This window comes from Erpetoichthys calabaricus, chromosome 9 (assembly GCF_900747795.2).
Source record: "Erpetoichthys calabaricus chromosome 9, fErpCal1.3, whole genome shotgun sequence".
Classification (NCBI taxonomy): Eukaryota; Metazoa; Chordata; class Cladistia; order Polypteriformes; family Polypteridae; genus Erpetoichthys; species Erpetoichthys calabaricus.
Window position 1 is genome coordinate 47175145 of NC_041402.2, and position 21780 is coordinate 47196924.

Genomic DNA, 21780 nt, shown 5'->3' on the forward strand with positions numbered 1-21780 from the left:
TGTTCGGTTCATGAACTATCAGATGTCCAGAGTGTAGGCTGGGGCCACTTCCCACTACACAGGATATCACAGGGGGGTACAAGTCGTAACATTTTATTTATTATGAACATGTTCTAATTAAGTTTGCGTATGCTGGGTTTATGTCCAAATGTCTGTTAATGGCGTTTTTGTCTGATAGCCAAGATTCAGCCAGTTCTCTGGCACTTTTAGTACTGGCCTTAAATCTTACTTGTACATTGTCCCAGTTAAATGTATGTCCTGTTGATTTTGTATGTGTATAGATCTGTGATCGTGGGTCCTTCCTTCTAATGGCGTTGCGATGTTCCTGTATGCGAACACGGTGTGTCTGAAGCAGCAGCACTCCTCCTGGGTGTGTCACGGACTGTCCACGGTGTGTGTGGTCTGAGGTGCCAGACCGCTCACAAAATTATTTTGTAGGTGGGTTCCCGAATTGAACCAGGCGGAGAGTCCCATCTGGGATGCCATTGTGAGCCCTGGGTCCGAACACCACCAGACAAACACCACTTCTTTATAAAAAAGCACAGGTTTATTTCTCTAAACACAGTCCTACACAGCACACAGTGCTTCCCAGCACTAAACACCCCTAATATGGGCCTTTCTCTCTCAGTACGTGGTTCGCCTTTTCTCTCTTCACGGGAGCTTCGTCCTGCTCCCGACTCTAGCTCCCTGATTGTAGGGAGGCAGCCCCTTTTATTCTCACCCGGATGTGCTCCAGGTGCCTGATGACAGTCTTCCGGCAGCACTTCCTGGTGTGGCGGAAGTGCTGCCCTTGCACCCGGAATCACTCCGGGCGTCCCTGGAAGGATCTTCCTCCATCTTCCCAGGTGTGGTGGAAGTGCCTGTTTCCCGGGCTCCATGAGGCTCGGGGCACCCCCTGGCAGTGGCCACGAGCCCCAATGGGCTTGAGCCTCCTTGCTTCTTTCCCGTGGTCTCCTCAACATCCAGGGCGGTTGCCCCCTCATGGCCCAGGGGACGTATAAGCCACCTCCCAGTCCTTCCAGGTGTCCCGGCTGTGTCTGTCCCCAAGCCTCCTGTAACAATATATATATATATATATATATATATATATATATATATATATATATATATATATATATATATACTTATTTAATCTGACATTTGCATTACTTTATGTAGATCAATACCACTTTAGTAATTGTGATATTTATTTGGTGATATCCTTCCTAATGAAGGTCCAGTTTTGTAAGATAAATGAACAAATGTACCTTGTCATTATAAATCTGAAGTGGAGTGCCTTTAAGTAAGTATTCTAAACCAAAGCAAAGCAATATGATGTGAAAACAGAATTCTGGTCCACATGTGCCATTACTGTGATGATGCTATTTCTTCCTAAACTTCCTGACTTGAAGTCAAGTTTTTCATGTTTATTGCCCAAATGTATACAGCTCATTAATAGCAGGTTAATGCTACTTTTTAACCGATCCAAAGTTTTGTGCTTGAATTCCTGTCTGTGTAGAGAATAAGTGAGTGTGTAGTGTATGTATGTGTGTGTGTGAATGCATTAGTGGTGCCTCCTCCAGGTTTGGTTCCTGCCTTGTGTTCAAATGCTTCCTACTCTGCCTTTTTGGAAGCAGATGATGTTTAATGAGGTTAATGAGAAAAGACAAGGTTAGGATGTAGCAAAAAAAAATAAAAAACTGGGAGATCATTCACACAGGTGACAAAGCCAAAATATTAAGCAAAAATGAAAGTCACATATTCAGTGATCAAAATCATAACAAGAAGCACACAAAAACTATTCGGATTTTTAGCACAAAGGCATGTAAGGCTTATCCTCAAACTTGGATAGCAAACTGCCGCATCAGGCAACCTTATAACCAGGCATGAATTAGTTTTGTGGTTGTGACCTCTGTAGCCCTAACAGCAATGGCGTCCCTCACGATAGGAAGAAAAAATTGGCGATGCCCATGATAAACAAAATGGTGTTGAAAGCAGTTCAAAATAAAATTACAAAATGTAAACTAGGTAATATAGCTAAAATCTGATAAGACAAAGATTACTTGACCTAAAACCTTACAGAAGAATTTCTATTTGCTGAAATCCATCCCAATAAAGAAGCAATAATTTATCAATACAAACATCCCATAGTACTGCTTTTAATAGACACAGGTTCTCCACAACCCTGAACTGGATATGGAAGACAGAAAATGGATAGAACGATAGATTTGTTTGGCCATCTAGCTACTTCACTCTGAAAGGCGAGTTAGCTGTAATAACCAAGACTGCACTGCTGATTATATTTTGCCAAGCCTGGCAAAAGGCAGTTTATATTGAGTGAAACCAGAAGATGAGAGTAACAATTGTTTATCCAGTCTGAGATTACAAAAAGGTGCATGATACTGACATTTAAACCAATACTAGTATGACTTTAAATGCTCCCAGCTATCTCTCAATAGAAATTATATAGCAACCATACACAAAAATACCAGAAAATGGTGGTACCCAATATAAGATAATAATTACATTAAATAATTTCAACAACAGGAAAAAAGTGGAAATAAATGAAGTAATAGAATTTCCACCTAAAGAGCTGTAAAATGAATCTAAAACCTGAAAGAAACAGTGCAGGAAATATCAGAAAAAAAATTTAAAAGGGCTCTGGTCATAACAGATTTAAGTCATAGTGACTGTGTCACATTATTCTTTTAGATAGATAGATAGATAGATAGATAGATAGATAGATAGATAGATAGATAGATAGATAGATAGATAGATAGATAGATAGATAGATACTTTATTAATCCCCAAAGGGAAATTCACATACTCAGCATACTGATAAAAACAATATTAATTAAAGAGTGATAAAAATGCAGTGCAAGTTAAAAAATGCAAGGTGTAGAGTGTGAGGCAGGTATAACAGTCAATAATCTTGTGTAGTGTTAACATTTACCCCCCCCACCCCCACCCCCGGGTGGAATTGAAGAGTCACACAGTGTGGAGGAGGAACGATCTCCTCAATCTGTCAGTGGAGCAGGACAGTGACAGCAGTCTGTCGCTGAAGCTGCTCCTCTGTCTGGAGATGATACTGTTTAGTGGATGCAGTGGATTCTCCATGATTGACAGGAGCCTGCTCAGCACCCGTCGCTCTGCCACAGATGTCAAACTGTCCAGCTCCATGCCTACAATAGAGCCTGCCTTCCTCACCAGTTTGTCCAGGCGTGAGGCGTCCCTCTTCTTTATGCTGCCTCCCCAGCACACCACCGCGTAGAAGAGGGCACTCGCCACAACCGTCTGATAGAACATCTGCAGCATCTTATTGCAGATGTTGAAGGATGCCAGCCTTCTAAGGAAATATAGCCGGCTCTGTCCTCTCTTGCACAGAGCATCAGTATTGGCAGTCCAGTCCAGTTTATCATCCAGCTGCACTCCCAGGTATTTATAGGTCTGCACCCTCTGCACACAGTCACCTCTGATGATCATGGGGTCCGTGAGGGGCCTGGGCCTCCTAAAATCCACCACCAGCTCCTTGGTTTTGCTGGTGTTCAGTTGTAGGTGGATTGAGTCGCACCATTTAACAAAGTCCTTGGTTAGGTTCCTATACTCCTCCTCCTGCCCACTCCTGATGCAGCCCACGATAGCAGTGTCGTCAGCGAACTTTTGCACGTGGCAGGACTCCGAGTTGTATTGGAAGTCCGATGTATATAGGCTGAACAGGACCAGAGAAAGCACAGTCCCCTGCGGCGCTCCTGTGTTGCTGACCACAATGTCAGACCTGCAGTTCCCGAGACGCACATACTGAGTTTTAGCAGATTGCTAACCTGTTTCTATCAAATTTCCATGTGAACCAAGCTCATTTCCAATTTACAAAAGAGTGGAGGGATAAAAGGATTAAGAGACAGATATTTTGGACACATCAGCTTTATAAAATAGATACATATTCAATGAATTTAATATAATTTTACAAACAATCATTATTTTATATACCACAATTTTATGGCAAACACCATCTCAAGACAGATACACAGAGACAAATTAACTGCAGGTCAGCCACAGAAGTTGAATCAAAAGCTTATGGTTTGAAGTCCAGTCTCTTAGCCACTACCCCATGTTGTCTGCAGGTATCTTGTGGTGGTTCTGCGTAATGCACTACAGCCTAATACATGTATTCACATTACATGAACTTCCTTTATAGTGAACTATCAACTGTAGAAATGTTAACTACTTACAGTATGTGTCAGTTGTTTGTAAGATGCAGTGGCATCCTAAGAAATGCTTTGATAATATAATTTAACATGAGCATTCTTAAGGCCAGGTCAGGGTCATGGGGGCTGGAGCCTATACCAGGAGCACTGAGTGCAAGCCAGGATAACATTTAAATAACAGAAAATTGTGTAGTGTTAAACACATTTCAGGGAATAAAGGCTGCCTAGCTGTTGTGTACTTTTATGTAAAGGAGTGAAAATAATAGTGTTGGTTATGGTGACACATCTTTCTGTTCTTAATTTACTGCAATGTGAGGAGTTGGTAATCATTTCCAGCCATGTAAAATGCTTATGTTTGAAATCTGCTCCTTGATTTTCATGTTGCATTTAAATGAAACCTCTATGCCCCTGGATAGTAAAGTGCAATTTTATATAACATTAATTAGTGTTGTACCCTGTCAGGGGTTGACAGAAGAATATATGTATTTAAACAGCAGACATGATAACATTAAATCAATGTCCTGTTATTTTTTCCTAATGAAATTAATTGCTTGTTCGTTTACACTTCAAATATAGTGGATATTTGTAGGTACAGTAATCCCTCGCTATATCGCGCTTCGCCTTTCGCGGCTTCACTCCACCGCGGATTTTATATGTAAGCATATTTAAATATATATCGCGGATTTTTCGCTGCTTCGCGGGTTTCTGCGGACAATGGGTCTTTTAATTTCTGGTACATGCTTCCTCAGTTGGTTTGCCCAGTTGATTTCATACAAGGGACGCTATTGGCAGATGGCTGAGAAGCTAGATTGCTTACTTTTCTCTCTCTCTTGCGCTGACTTTCTGTGATCCTGACGTAGGGGGATTGAGCAGGGGGGCTGTTTGCACACCTAGACGATACAGACGCTCGTCTAAAAATGCTGAAAGATTATCTTCACGTTGCTATCTTTTGTGCAGCATGTCGGTGCTTCGCATACTTAAAAGCTTGAAGGGCACGTATTGATTTTTGCTTGAAAAACAAACTCTGTCTCTCTATCTCTCTTTCTCTCTTTGTCTGCTCCTGACGGAGGGGGTGTGAGCTGCCGCCTTCAACAGCTTTGTGCCGCGGTGCTTCACATACTTAAAAGCCAAACATTTTGTTTGCTTTTCTCTATCTCTGTGACATGATCTGCTCCTGACACACTCCTTTGAAGAGGAAGATATGTTTGCATTCTTTTAATTGTGAGACGGGAACTGTGATCTCTGTCTTGTCATGGAGCACAGTTTAAACTTTGAAAAAGAGACAAATGTTTGTTTGCAGTGTTTGAATAACGTTCCTGTCTCTCTACAACCTCCTGTGTTTCTGCGCAAATCTGTGACCCAAGCATGACAATATAAAAATAACCATATAAACATATGGTTTCTACTTCGCGGATTTTCTTATTTCGCGGGTGGCTCTGGAACGCAACCCCCGCGATGGAGGAGGGATTACTGTAAACCTCAACTTTATAGCTAGTAGCAGGGAGTAGGTCATATTGCTAGTCATATTGTACAGTAGGTGAACAATACATCAGGTGTAAAGAGAACATAGAAACAAGAAAAAAGTTTTGGGTTTCACCCCATATATTATCATTAGTGTTAAGTGATAGCTCCATAGAGTAATCACAAAAGACTGAGTCCAGAATGGAACTGACAGGGGAAGGCAAGTGACTGGCTTTATGGGTGGTGGGAAGGAAGAGGAGGGTCCAACATGGCACCAGCAGAAGTGAGGTCAGCAGAAGGGCATGGTTTGGAGAGGAAAGTGGAAGTTGGTTAGGCTTCAACTGGTTTTTTCATCTGGGGTTCTGCAGAGGAGTGAGAAAAGACATTAGCATGCTTCATCAACCCCATAAGCCCTTAGACTGCCTCCCACGTGTATGTATGTGACACAGGCTATAGTCTTGCGTTGCTTTGTTCAGACTGTAGTAATTAGACTGATTTCTTCATTCTAGGAGCAGGGTGTGACTGGGAGTTGAGACCATATCAGTAAAGTAGAGCAATGCAGCATTCAACATTAAGGTAGAGCAAACACATCAGCTTTCTTTTTATTCAGGCTAGAACCACATAGGAATACATAAAATTAATGGAAGACAGTTTTTCAAAGCAACAAACTGTTAGTAATCTTAAGACTTGTTATGTTTTACTCTCATACACTAATTTGTGACATTGATACTCATGATAATGTAAGACTGTTAGTCAATGTTGTCGGGAACATCTTTTACATAGTACTTAACAGATTCTCTGACCAGCTAAGGGTAGTGGGTCACTGAAGAGTATTCCCAGCATTATTAGGTACATAGAAGGAACCACCAAAGATAGCACCTGTATATCACTAAACCCACTAACACACATGAGGTCAATTGTAAGTCTCAGTTATCCCAGCCTTCATGGCCTTATTTAGTAAGCAGGAGGAAAACCATACAAACATAAGAAGAACATGCAGACTCCACACAGACAACTGTAGATCTATCTATCTATCTATCTATCTATCTATCTATCTATCTATCTATCTATCTATCTATCTATCTATCTATCTATCTATCTATCTATCTATCTATCTATCTATCTATCTATCTATCTATCTATCTATCTATCTATCTATCTATCTATCTATCTATCTATCTATCTAGGTATTGCAGTATAAATAAACTAATATAGCCCAAGAGTTTTTGTTAGTTTCCATTCCTGTAATAAATAATCATTTTATACTCCATGTGTGTATCCAGACCTCCATCATTCAACATAATTAACCTATTCCCTTTAAACAACCTGTAAAAGGTTGAAGAGATGCAGATTCTTGTGATATAAAATGCACAGTTAAAATCATAACCATCTCCCACGTGGTCCTCTGCAGTCCTGCCATAATGTGGTGTTTTCTGCCCGAGGATACTGATTCAGTATTAATGAGTTCAAACCTTGATGATATTTATGTGTATGCCTCTGTAGCAACAACATGATAGATGGCATTACAGTACTCTTTGCCTTTGATTTCCATTGTAACTGAAATTGAAATAAGACATTATATTTATTGTAATACTAGTCATTTAGCCCGTTACAATAACGGGCGCTAGAACAGTAGTGCATAAACATTAGTAGGAACAGTCTATATTAAATGGCAAGGGACTTTGACCTCATTCTTTTTGTTGGTCGTATTTTTCTTTCTTTCAGCCTTTCTTTTGTTGATGTTTACTTGCTGAGCTGACCGTTCTTCGTGGGCTGCCGCTGTGTATTGTGTGTCTTTAATTTTCTGTGACAGTAATACTGTCTTGTACGGCTCTATTCAAAAAGGGCGACCTCAATTGAGCGTGGCGAATAAAGGCGTTCGTAGATAATTTAGTTCAAATGGCTCTGGAATATGTGAAGAGCAACAAAGGTGCAGATCTTTATTTACGCGCGCCTTTATTCGCTGCGCCCAATTGAGGTCGCCCTTTTGAGGCTCGCCTTTTTGTGCACGCCCTTATTGAAGGATGCCTGTGCGCGCCCTTATTGAAGGATACCGTCTTGTATGTCCGCTGGCTTGTACGTCCGCTGGCTTGTACGTCCGTAATATACCTTTAATTTTCTCTGGTGGTAATACAGGCATGCGTATCGGTAATATGCCTTTAATCTCCTCTGACAGTAATACTGGCTTGTATGTGGCTGTAATATGCGTCACTGTATTGTGTACCTTTAATTTCCTTTTGCAGTAATACTGGTTTGTATTTCCATAAAACGCCTCTAACTTTCTGATAAAGAATGTGCACTAAAGTGGGTTTAGTGAGATACTGGGGAGCGTGGGGAAGGGGGGATGAATTTGGTGATGAGCTGGCAAAGTCAAATCTAAGTAACTGGCCCATAAGGGACAATGCACAAAGATGACAAGTTCCAGGGTGTAATATTCAAGTGAAAGTCTCTCTTTTAGAGCCACACCTTTAGTCTTCCCCAATATTTATTTACATTTATGTGCGCAGCCTGCAATCTTTTTTAATTGAGACATTGGTCTTTGGCAGATTTTCTTTGTAGTTTCGTGCAAACACTTTTGAAGTGATTTAAGAAATCAGAGATACAGGATACTGTATATGTTGATGAAAAATATAACCTCATTCAAAACATGAAATTTCCATGGCCTTTGATTTATGAATATTTTTGAAGAACTATTCCAGTGGTAGAATTGCTTTTCAATTTAACTGAAAATCATCAATACTGCATCCTAAATAATTTTTGTAATCCTTGATTTAGTCTTTCTAATTAAATTTACTCTTTATTTCTTGTTTATAACAAAAACCTCTGCCAAAAATGCCAAAATGAGAAATATATTTAGGACACATTTCAAAAAACTATGTAATCTGAATATTTCTGTTATAAAACTTCAATGAGTTCAATATAAAATTAAACAAAGAAAATAACTAAGGAACCATTTTTGGCATTTTGATGTTTTAAAAAGGTTAGGCTATTAAGATCAAGATGTATAACTCTGTTTCTTTCAATCAATGCCTCTTTTCTTAAAGGTCCAACTTAATGGGAAATCTCTAGAGAGTTATTCTTTTCAACGGGACTCTGTTTTTTATAAAAAGAGTACACATGGGTACAGCTTCTCTGAATCTAGAAAAACACTGTCACGGGACTGCATCCATCCTGATACTAAATGCATAATCTTCAGCTTCACTTTGTAATGAACAATCATGGTGTCACTATACAGGTGTAATAGTAAGTGGATAGCCATCATTCATAATAAGTGTTTGCCCACTTAAGCCATGGTTATTACTGATGCTGGCACAGCCTTTCACTCCTCAGTACTCCACTTAGGGACTCTAGCTTTGGCTTGAGTGATCCTCACAGGTGTCTCTGGATATATCCTAGACACTAACGACTGATACACCTTGATCCCCCAATGTTACAAAGACACTGGATGCTGATACACTTTGGTTGATTCACCTTGGTTTGGCACTTACCCAAACATTACATATCTTCCTAGCACATGGCTTATTATTGGAGGCATCCCTTCTCAGCTGCTAACACTCTGGCAAAAGAAGTGTCGAGCTCTCAACACTAGGAGATGTCCTATATTTACTTTATTATTTCAATCACTAGCAATGAGCAGACAAATACAGAGATTAAAAGCAAAGCAATATTTATTAAAATAGAATAATGACAGAAGAAAATATAAATGAAACAAAAAAAAACAGAAAATATAAATGAATAGCAATATCTGGATATAAAGACCTACCAAAAATACATTATTGATTCAAAATATAAAAGTTTAAACAATACTTTCCAAAATGATGTGAAAGCAGTAGAAAAAAAGTATGGAAAAAGTTTGTCTTTCATGCAGCTTATCTTGACTCAGAAGTCTGGCTGGTGAACAGAAAATGTCTTTGCTGTCCAGATGGATGGTCTCTTTCTCTCTCCCTGATAAATTGGAGTCCTCTGATTGAATGGGGTCTCCCTCCCACCCTCGGGTGGTCTGTTCTTTATGCCAAATGGCCCATTTGTGGTTACAGACGTCATATTAGACAACTACTCGGGAAAACTTGTTCCAGAATCTTTGGTCATAAAAGTATGTGTGTTTGAGTTATAAACTAAGCAGTAATTCTAAGCTAATATTATAAAGTGAGTTATATTTTGAAATAAAACAAAATGAGAAGGATAATCAACTAGAGCAAAAAACATTATCATAGTGCCACTCACAGGTTTTCACTGTGCTGCTTTTTATGAAAACATCTATGGGTAGAGTCCATCCATCCATCCATTATCCCACCCGTTATATCCGAACTAAAGAGTCACGGGGGTCTGCTGGGGCCAATCCCAGCCAACACAGCGCGCAAGGCAGGAAACAAACCCCGGGCAGGGCGCCAGCCCACCGCAGGGCACACACACACACCCACACACCAAGCACACAGGGACAATCTAGGATCGCCAATCCACCTAACCTTCATGTCTTTGGACTGTGGAAGGAAACCGGAGCACCCAGAGGAAACCCACGCAGACATGGGGAGAACATGCAAACTCCATGCAGGGAGGACCCGGGAAACGAACCCAGGTCTCCTAACTGCGAGGCAGCAGCGCTACCACTGCGCCACTGTGCCACAATTGGGTAGAGTCCCATAGTTCAAATACAGCTTCATCATAGTTCACCTAAGCAAAACTTGCAGCAAAACAGATCCAAAATGTAATTTTTACCTCTCCAGGGCAATGCTTTTGTAATTTCAGAGTGGATGGAAAACATTTTAAATGGAAACTGATTTTTCAAATGTATCTGTGTTAATGAGGACTGTGCCCTTTGAGATTCATATTAAGATATTGATAATACTGAACTTCAGGGTATCTGGGTATCAGTAATTCAAATATCATCAAGGTTTGATGACAAGTGGATTAGTTTTTAGAGGAATTATGCAACAAACCTATATAGGACATATTAGATATAAATAATTTCCATGAGCATAACTTTATATTGCTTTCAACTAATAAGAAAGCAGAGAAAGAGGTGGATGAAAGATAGAAAGAAAATGTAAAGTTGCCTGTTCCATTTAGTCTTACATAAATTTGACAATCACCATGTAGAATTAAAAGATTTAAAAATATCAAAGAAACGCATCTCTCTTTCCCACTTTAGCACACTTCTTGTACGTCAGCAGCTTCTGTTTTTGCTGTAGCTCCTCTCAGTTTGTATTTATTAGTACAACAGACATTCAGCTAGGACAGTGCCAAATGTAAGGTGTGCTTTTCCTGAAGGCTTTAGATAGATAGATAGATAGATAGATAGATAGATAGATAGATAGATAGATAGATAGATAGATAGATAGATAGATAGATAGATAGATAGATAGATAGATAGATAGATAGATAGATAGATAGATAGATAGATAGATACTTTATTAATCCCAAGGAGAAATTCACATTTATTAAATTTCTTACAAGGGTAAACTCTTTTGCCCTTTGATTGCATGTATCCAGTTATTTAGAAATGTTCTCTCTATAATGTTTCAATGCTTAATATCTTGATGTTTGATTTAATGCTTCAGTTGATATACTGTTTTAGTATATTGTAAAGTAAACAGAAATCAATGTACAGTATATTCCAAAGGACATTTTTGAAAGTGACAAAAAGTCTGTGCTTCTATTTTGTGATTAATCAGTCTCTGAGCAAATTAGTATTGTATAAATAATAAAATACTTATGTGTCTGAGGCTACATAAATATAAACTGTGTTTACATTCACATGGCGTAAAGTGGAGGAAAAAGACAAGTTAATATTTCACATAGGTGCTAAAAAAAGAAAATAATCCAACCTCTGTTTTATTACTTTGGCCAAGGAGCCTCGATGGAAGTGCTTTACAGATCTGCCTATAATGTGTTTTGTAAATAGTAACAAGAATGGCTTTACTGTTTAGACAGCTTAATGTTACATTGCCATCACAGTAGCTGGTATAAAAGTCCTTCTTTGCTAGTTGTAAATTTGTTTCCTCTTTCTCCTAGTCCTTTCTCAGTGGACCCTGTCATGGCAACTCTTGGAATTGGGGACAGTATGCAGGTGACAGTGGAGTTTCTTCCTAAATGGAATGGTGATCACAGTGAAGATCTCATTTTGCACTATGACACAGGTAGGTACTTGTTGGGCAGTATCTGTGTATTTAATTTATGTCTATAGTGGCTTACATTTTTATTTTAAAAAATGACTTGACAAAAGAAATCAAGACTTTGGTGTGAAAATTAGCTACCCTGGTATACTAACAGTTTATGAGAAAATGGACATGTGTGTTTTTCTTTTTTTCTCCAAACTAATCTACTAGTTTAATGGCCTTGCTTGCCTTTTGCCCTTAGTGTCTTTCCTTGTCACTCACTTGGTGACATTGGTAACATGTTGTCTTTTATAGCTTTGAATAAACCCGTTCAAAATCATCTCACAAGTAAAATGTAATAATTGCCATATTTTGTTTTTGGTATTCATACTTCTTGACTGAATAGCCAGTGATTCTGACTGATGACTTTCCATTGCTTTCTTTCAAATGAAAAATTAGGTGTCCTGTAGTAATTTCTTTAGTACCAGCTAAGTAGAGTCTCCATATTTGTGGATAGTGGCTTACTTCAGAGACAGTTTTACATAGTTTTGATTTGATTTAGAAGAATATCAGCTCAGTGCCAACACTTCTCTGCCCTTCTAGAACTCTCCATCTAGATCTATTCATGAGGCCTCTCCAAGTGAAACATTTGAATGAAGCCTTTTCTCCCATGTATTCTAGAACTGTTCTTCCTTGTTTAAAATTCAAGAAACATTTTACTGTAGTATTATTTGATTTTACTAAGTTGTATTAGGTCCTATCTCATAATAAAATGAATGCAGTTATTTAACTAATTTTTGTATTTCTGAAACTAGAACACTGTGCAGGTCCAGTGACTTAATTGGAAATTTGGTGGCAGAGATTGATTTTATTCTTTATTCTAAGTACCAGTGACTTTCTGTTTATAGCCATCTCTCCCATTCTCCACTGTATTATTCCCTCTTCATACTTTGGTGTGTTATCCTAGGTCCTCTGGATACTACATTTGTGTTTTGCTTTTACAACAACTATTTGTCAGTTCAAATCTATTCAAGTCTAAAATGGAACTGTAATCTTGTTAACATTATAAAGAGACTTCTGATGATGCATTCTTATAATAGAATACATATTTAAAGTAAAGAACGAAAGATTAAACTTTATTTCTTATAAAGTACAAAATATGATTATAATTCAATTCAGTTTGGTTTACTGTCATTGCACAATGGAATGTTTTGCGGCTAATCTGTCTGGTGCAGACACATGGGAAATGAAACAAGAAGATTACCAGAGAAGCTTTGGAAATCAGCAATAGCAATACATATGCAATAAGATCAAATCCAAAAAATATAAATATCAGATACTGTATAATCATACAACATATGTAAGCCAGAACAAGCAAACCTTAAAAATATCTAAATATGTTTGTGATGATGTAGGTCTGTTTAAAGATAAATTAAATCGTACCTTTTAGATTTCCCCCTTATAGTGGAGCACCTGCCTGACAATGACATTTAATGGTCTGTATCTGGACCATGCAGCTCCATCAAAACCAACCGTATTGAGCAATCATATAATTATTGAGCAGACTGATACAGTAATTTAAAAATAGGAACACCAAAGGATTAAAACTGCTAGTTTTGATCCATGACCCTGGTTTGGAATCCCATACCCAGAGGTTGTCTGTGTGGAGACTGCATGTTCTCCCTATGTCTGCATGGATTTTCATCTAGGCATTCCGGTTTTCTTTCAGTAACCCCAAAGATATGAAGGTGAGTTAATTGTCACCTCTAAACCTGCCCCACATGGATGTGTGTGATTGGGTCTAGTGATGGGATGGTGCCCTAATCCTAGTCCTGCCTTATGCCCACTGCTCCCAGTAGGCGATGTGAACCATCGCGACCCTAGTAGAGTAAGTTGGTTGGAGAATGTTGTGTTATGTCTGTTGTTCAAGATCTGTTTAGAAGCTTTCATTTTTTAAATGGGTAAAATAAAGTCACCCAGTTTACGAAGGCTAATGTGTCTTCTGGGCAGAGATTGAATTTTATATGCAAACACTGTTTTACCTGTTTACTTCTGTTTAAATATAATAAAATTAATTCAAGTGTACTTTGCCTGCTGTAGTATAACAAACAATTAGTCATTTCAAGCTTTTAAGTAAATAAAGAGAAACGTTGACTTGTCTGTTCCTCATTTTGAACAGTGTACTGTTAGTAAGGGAGAGACATGTAATTATACTGAATAATTCTATGTCCTCATTAAATCGCTGACTTTTATAAACATTCTGAATAAGATGCCAAGTATCTTGGCAGTTCCTTTGTTCTCATCCTTACGATAATGATCAGTCTTGGGATGAGCAATGGGCTCTGCAGGAGGTGATATTCATTACTTACTGTATTAAAATAAATTGTCATTATCTTTTTTCCAAAACATATGTATGTATATATATATATATATATATATGTGTGTGTGTGTGTGTGTGTGTGTGTGTGTGTGTTTTTTCTCTTTTCCTGATTGACAATTCCAAGCTACTTGAACCTTTAATGAAAGATACTGTTTCTCTATTAAAAGAATACGATAATCAGATACAATTTAAAGCTGTTATGAACTCAAATGGTGATTTCAGAGTTTTGATTGTTTTTTATTTTGTGAAGAAGACTAGTATCCATCATGGGCTGCTTTGGACCTTGTTTCTAGTCATCCTCCCCACCCTACTCCTTACATCATGACCCTGTAGTGGGAAACTTCAGCTCAGAAAATGGGCCGCTTTTGGTGGGTGGGCACTTTATGTGTGAATCCAATCCTCTATTCATGTATGCTTTAGTCTGTGCATATGAATTAAAATACATGGAATATTAAACATTATATTTCAAAAAATAAAATAATGCTTACCTTAATAAGTAAAAATAAACCATTTGATTACTGTAAAACATTTGAAAATAATTATTTAGGAGCAAAGTAAACTTAATAAGGCTTACTGTTTGTTTGAAATACTCCTTGGTATTTTAGATTTAAATTATGTTGCATCTGATATGTAGGATATTGCAGATACATACTAAGTTGTTATAGATGGATTTTTATGTTTTTTGATATTTAGTAATGTAATAAGGTTAGCATGACAATAGATTATTGTATATTAAAGGTTATTAAAGGTTAGAGAGGTTTCTGCTCATATAGTACTCTGGAATCACCTTTTTGATCACAGTGGCAACATGGTGTATTTTGAGATATAAAAAAAATAGTTTAATTATGAGATATTCAGTTTTTAGTGCTTATTCTAGCATGTAGTCCTGGGAGCTGACGCTTTTTTTTGGTAATATTAGATGCAAGGTAGTATACTGACTGCACCAGGCAGCAGAAGTATGGAGAAAGAAATGGAATCAGGAGATGGTCAATGTTAAATAAACCAACTAAGTTCAAAATCGTAAGAGCAAGAGCCCAGAACATACGACAAAAATTGTACTTAATACTCAGAAAAAATTAGTTAAATACCAAGAATTTACATATAAACTCAGACAAAAAGTTAGTTGAAGATTGTGATCAAAGGGACAGAAAATCTCATAACAAGAATTCCATCCATCCATCCATTTTCCAACCCGCTGAATCCGAACACAGGGTCACGGGGGTCTGCTGGAGCCAATCCCAGCCAACACAGGGCACAAGGCAGGAAACAATCCTGGGCAGGGTGCCAACCCACCGCAGGACACACACAAACACACCCACACACCAAGCACACACTAGGGCCAATTTTAGAATCGCCAATCCACCTAACCTGCATGTCTTTGGACTGTGGGAGGAAACCGGAGCGCCCGGAGGAAACCCACGCAGACACGGGGAGAACATGCAAACTCCACGCAGGGAGGACCCGGGAAGCGAACCCAGGTCCCCAGATCTCCCAACTGCGAGGCAGCAGCGCTACCCACTGCGCCACCGTGCCGCCAACAAGAATTCAAACTTAGAATTAAAGAAAAGAAAGCTACTCTTTTTAGGTTGTATTCACAAACTTGGACAAACTAGGAAGTATCTGATGTCGACCTTTATACCTCTGACCTGGTGATATCATGCATCACACGCATACTTCCTTCTCTAGGAACAGCCTATCAACAAAAATAACTAAGAGCACAAAATGGCAGGACCCATAACAAAAACAAAGAGGACCATGGGAGAAAGTAATTTGTTTCTTAAGATAGATAGATAGATAGATAGATAGATAGATAGATAGATAGATAGATAGATAGATAGATAGATAGATAGATAGATAGATAGATAGATAGATAGATAGATAAACTTTATTAGTCCCCAAGGGGAAATTAAAACTTCACAGAAGCTCGAGGGAGAGAAAGAGAAATATATAAATAATATATAAATAAAAAAAAAACAAAAACCCTCCAAACATGCATAAGAACAGCTTGAATACTGGAGAACTGCTGCAATTAATAATAGGGCTAATGGTGGCCCTGGTAAAGATGGTCAGACCTTTACAGATGTTCATTTTGAAGTCGTTAACATTTGACTAAAGCAGGTCCAGCTTGTTGTGTCTGAAAAAGGAACATGTCATTAGAATTACTCATTGTAATGATGATGCAACTGCTCCCAGTTTGTCAGTTTTTCAAAGTGCGGATCACACTTATTGGCTTTAATTGTACTGTGCTTGCATCTCCTTCATAAGTCTCCAGAACCTTTCCTGCTTTTACCACTCTGTCTGATTAAAGTTCATCCAACTTACTTAAAGACGAATGATCATTCTACATTTATGTAGACAGGCCAGTTCTGAGTCCTTTCCACTTTACTTTTATCCTTGCTTTGTATTTTTTCCATCTTTGGATGAGTTGCTTCTGCGATAAGGTACAACAGTCAACAGTGACCTCAGAGCTACCAGCTGAGTAGGGGAACATTTAATATTTCCTTGTTTACATGCTCAGAGCCTCCTACATTCTCCAATGTTATAGACATACAGTAGGTAGCCATCAGATTCTTCTGAACCTCTTCATTCAGGTTGTGGTAACTTTCAAGTTTCCAGCTCATCCGAAAAGCAGTTGATGTGGGCTGACAACTCAGGTCTTTGTCTGCGATGACAACAGCATATCTTTAATTAAAAAATTAACTCAAGATTAACAGTAAAAAGCCAGAATCCACATCTTAACATTGGCATTAATAATAATTAAATAAATTGTATGGCCTTAAAATAAAAGGCTGATGTTTGTGCAGTGCCTGGAATAACTTGTAACAATTTAAATACAAAATAAATGTAATGGGAATTCTTTGACCTCTTTAACCTCTAAATCCTTCAAAACAATGCATCAAATGTTTTTGGAGGCCAAGGAACGAGTATAAAAAAAAAAAAGCAAAAGTCAAATTATGACATGTTGCTTATAAAAAAAGAGTTCTCAGAAGGAATAATATGGACTAATTTCAAAAAATAGTGCATAATTCAAAGCTGTAGAACACCTTGGCTCTAAAGAATGGAAGAGCAGCCAAGTGTTCAGCCTGCAAAGACATACTTCACCTGTCAGGTCCTTTGTGGCTAGGCAAAACCCTGCTTAATTTGCTGTTATTAATCTACAATAAACCCATGCAAAATACCAGGAGAACAAATGCTACAGGAAAATCAAAAGAAATGAAGCACCCAAAAATAATGAGCGCTTAAACAGCAATGATCAAAAGCAATCTGAAGCAAAAGGCTAACCCGTGCAGTAGAGGAATATCATTACTTGGAACAGAGTCTGTTACACAAATCACAAAAGCTGACAGCTGAATTCTTTATATAGGGAAACAGTGACTGCCATGATATTACACACAAGTTCATACATGCTGTGTTCTTTGCTCTTCTATGTGCTGTTCAATGCTTGCCAAGGTGAAGTCAAACACTACAAAGTAGTGAAGGAAGGGGTTTGCCGGTCCTGAACAAAAATGGAAAAAATAAACAGTACAAAATGTTTGAACATAGTGTGTCATGAATCAGGGTTTCTTACACCCTGACATTTATTTTCATTTATTTTGCTTATTTACAGTATTTTTCTGGTTATTAACAATATGTATTGCTATTTCAATCATGTCATAAAATGGCAAAAAAGCTTGAGACCTCCAAAAAAAGCTACTAAAGCAGGCCAGGACTTTTACTAGCCAGCCCAGTTCAGCTTATTTCAACTGCCAGCTACTGGCTTGGGTCAAAATAGAATCAAAAATGACCCAAATGGCAACGTAATTATTTTACAAATTGAAAATCTTTATCCAAACATAAAGAGAATTAAAAAAGGTGCTCATAGGAGCAAATTCCTAAAACAGCAACCCTACAGCAAACAAGCCCCAATACTTTAAACCTGAAGCATAATCCAGAAACAGGACAAAATAGTCAGAACAGGAATATCAAAAAATAATACAAAAATGCTGCTATAGCTTCCTCTTCTCCGGGCAGAGGAAAATGGCCAGAGGGAAGTCTCAGGAGCAGTGTTGCCAAGGTGTTTCTTGGGGAACCATCTGTTATAAGCTAGTCCCAAGGTATGTAAATCCCAGAAAGTTGCAAAAACACTTTTGGTAATCCCCTCTATAGGGGATACACGGCCAAACCCCAACTAGGTAAAGGGGCAAACACGGAAACTTCATAAAAATAAATAGGTTTTATTCTTCTCAAAAATGCTCTGTCACAAGGTTAAGCTCCGTATAGCACAATGGCAGAATGGAGTTACCTAAAAACACAGGGCAATCCAAGGCTAACACAGTTCCATATAGGTATCCTCAGGCAAAAGTCAAAAACAGAGCACAGAGGTAACAATCCATAAATATTAAAAGCATAAGCTCAGAAAAAAAAACACAAGAACCCACCAATAACTATCTAGCACATTTGATATGAACCACCAGGAATTGTGGGAGACCGTCCAATTTATAGGGAGGAAGGCAGTTTGGGGCAGTGATTGGCAGTTGGCCCTGCTACCTTCATTTTGTTCCCCGGTCAATTTCTCTCACTAATTTTTTTGGGTACCCATTCATTTTTCATGGAGTCCATAACAGAAAACACATTGAAACAGGGCCTGCACCAAACATGGACAGGGCGCTAGTTCATTGTGGTATATTTTTTGGCCATTATGTTTTCAGTCTTGGTTTACCTCAAAAGGTTAGCATTTTAATCATGAAAGTAAAGAGTTGTTACTCAGTTAAGGTTGTAAGTGCAACTTTGTAAAGGACTGTCTTTTGTCAGTGAAGCTAATGCCTTGGAGAGAAAGGAACATAGATAATTTAACTGGACATCTGTTCCACGTCTCCTGCAAAATTGCTTTCTGTACCAAAATAATTAGTTTTGCATGGAAACTATGCAATAACAATACTAGCTATTTAAGCATTATTTCAATTACTTATGTATAGTGTTTTGTAGATAAAGTCTCACACCACCTGTACCAAGATTGCAAAGACATGACAGAAGTTCTTATGTAAATGTGTGTATTGTTTGCTATATAATTAGATTTAAATTATTCATCCCTCTTATCTTGTTTCATTCACAGGTTTTTATGCATGTCACGTTTTTGCCAAAGTATACCGTTCTTATAGTGGGTAAAAAGGCAGAATAGTTTCCCATGAGATGGCAGTCAGTGTAGATGTTTTCTTTAAACTGGTGGATCGCATGATTGTATTTACAATGCCTTTCATCCCATTAGCACATTACAGTATGAATTATGTATTAAGGAGCTATAGCAAAGTTGTTGTTAAATATAACGCTGTTTGTGTTATTGCCTGCAAGACTGAGTACCACAGCTTTAACAGCTTTACTTTGCTTCACTTGCTGAGGTAATAGTAGGCAACTGATTGTTAGCATTTGTTTAATTTTCCTTTTATTTCAAGGTTTCTCGTTAATCAGAAAGCTCAATATTTTAAAAGTTAAAATTCAGTAAATATTTAAAAATATTTTCATCTATAGGTACAAAGGTTTTGCAAATTGAGAAATGAATTGTCATTCATTCTTACAAGCCCAACTTTAATGAAAATTTATCAAGAGAACATTTTATATATTCATGTTTTCTCTGTCTCTTTCTCTCTATTCACACTCCTTCACATTCTGCACACTTTATTAGATTTGGACAGTTTATCCCATTCTTCCTGGCAGATCTTCTCAAACTCTGTTAGACTGTGTGAGAAGTGACTGTATTCTGCCATCTTCAGGTCTCTCTACAGATGTTCTATGGGGTTTAAGTCTGGGCTTTGGTTTAGCCACTCAAGGGCAGTTAGGGTCTTGTCCTGTAGCCACTCCAGCATTATCTTGGCTCTGTCCTTTTGGTCATTGCCATACTGAAAGATTGTTCTAGTAAAGACCGAAAACATGTAGCTTTCTTTGGCAGTTGAGATGAGAAAGCAGATGACAAAGGTCAACGAATACTGCTAATCCACTGGGAAGGAATAGGTAAGCTCAGAATTGCAATACCATTTTGACATTTGGGGGTTGTGTAATGTATGCCGGTGTCCATTATGACAGCTGCCCTTGCCTGCTTGCCAATGCTAATTGCTTCGTGACTGTTGTTATGGTGTTGTAGCCCGGCCTGCCCCAGCTGCTGTTTGGGTTATTTTTTAGATATTAATCCTTCCACTTTGCAGATGATATATTTTATAATGCCTGTGGTATCTTGTTGTCATTTCCTCCTCCCTATGTATGAATTACTCTACATCGTGTCTTCAAACAAGAAGCCAGAGTGCACACTTTATACAATTCTTATTAGAGCTACATATTGGTCCCTTCGTACTGTATATTCTCTCTTTGGTTCTATAACACTCCTGCCATATCTTTAATAATAAATCTCTGGCCTCCAAAAATGCAAACCACTAACATGTTCAGTTTAAATTTGTACATCATTGGTATTTAACCCTGGAGAACATTTTGTCATAGGACTAGCATCTGACCCTTTGTACCATCTGTGTTCGCTGTACCTTTATCTACATGTTTTAGAAGCGTCTCGCCATATGTTCTGTTTAGAAATGGATTTTAAATTCCCTTTTAGATTTTGTCATTGAACATTTACTCCTACGTTTTATTCTTCTGGGTTTCAATGCCCTCTTCTCCATCGTTTCAATGTAGAATTTTTTTTCTAGTATTGGTCTTCCTTTGGAAGGCCACCTGATTTTTCTTCACTTATTTTTGTTTAATCTTTTTTTTAGAAGTTATTTTTTTTAAACTCTCCTTGTCTTGGATTAATGAGTCATACATTACCATTATCAACATGAGGTCAGCCGCAGCTTGATTGAGGACTAGGTGACCTCGGCTCTTTGACCCCAGTTCCTTCATTTCTGATCCCATTGTCTCCACTGGAGTCTTTATGAGAATGCAACCACTAGATGCTACCCTTTGTGACACTCTTCTTCCTTCTTCCCATGTCTGAGTGGAGTTATGGGTTTTTATTGTTTCATTTTTAGGTGTGTTTGCACAAAATGCAAAAAGCACCCACTATCTGTGTCATGTCTGTCTGTCTGTGTGCAAATCTGCCAGTCTGAAACTACTCAGCGTTCAGTGGACCAATTACATTGACACTTGGAAGGTATTATTCAGGGAATTTTTTTTTAAGTTACATTGTCATTGCAATATCTTGAATAAAGTATACTATATAAATTTATGAAAGTTGTACAACTTGCATTTAAAAGACAAATTTTAAAATGTATGTTCTAAAATAGAGAACTTACATATTTTCCTTTTATATTCATCCATCCATCCATTTTCTAACCGACTGAATCCAAACACAGGGTTGCGGGGGTCTGCTGGAGCCAATCCCAGCCACCACAAGGCAGGAACCAATCCTGGGCAGGGTGCCAACCCACCGAAGGACACACACACACACCAAGCACACACTAGGGACAATTTAGGATTGCCAATACACCTAACCTGCATGTCTTTGGACTGTGGGAGGAAACCCACGCAGACACGGGGAGAACATGCAAACTCCACTCTAGGAGGACCTGGGAAGCGAACCCAGGTCTCCTTACTGCGAGGCAGCAGCACTACCACTGCGCCACCATGCCGCCCCTCTTATATTCATTCAATAGTTATTTCTGACAGAAAAACAGATTCCCAATGAAAATTACTGAAATAC

At 38.3% G+C, this 21780-nt stretch overlaps 1 protein-coding gene across 1 annotated transcript in view; it reads left to right on the forward strand.

Moving 5' to 3' along the window:
• LOC114657729 (hydrocephalus-inducing protein homolog) overlaps positions 1-21780 on the forward strand; it is a 215476-nt gene that overhangs the window by 57457 nt on the left and 136239 nt on the right. The window contains exon 7 of the mRNA XM_028809609.1: positions 11658-11782. Coding sequence (XP_028665442.1) covers positions 11658-11782 — 125 coding nt within the window. The remainder of the gene's footprint in view (positions 1-11657; positions 11783-21780) is intronic.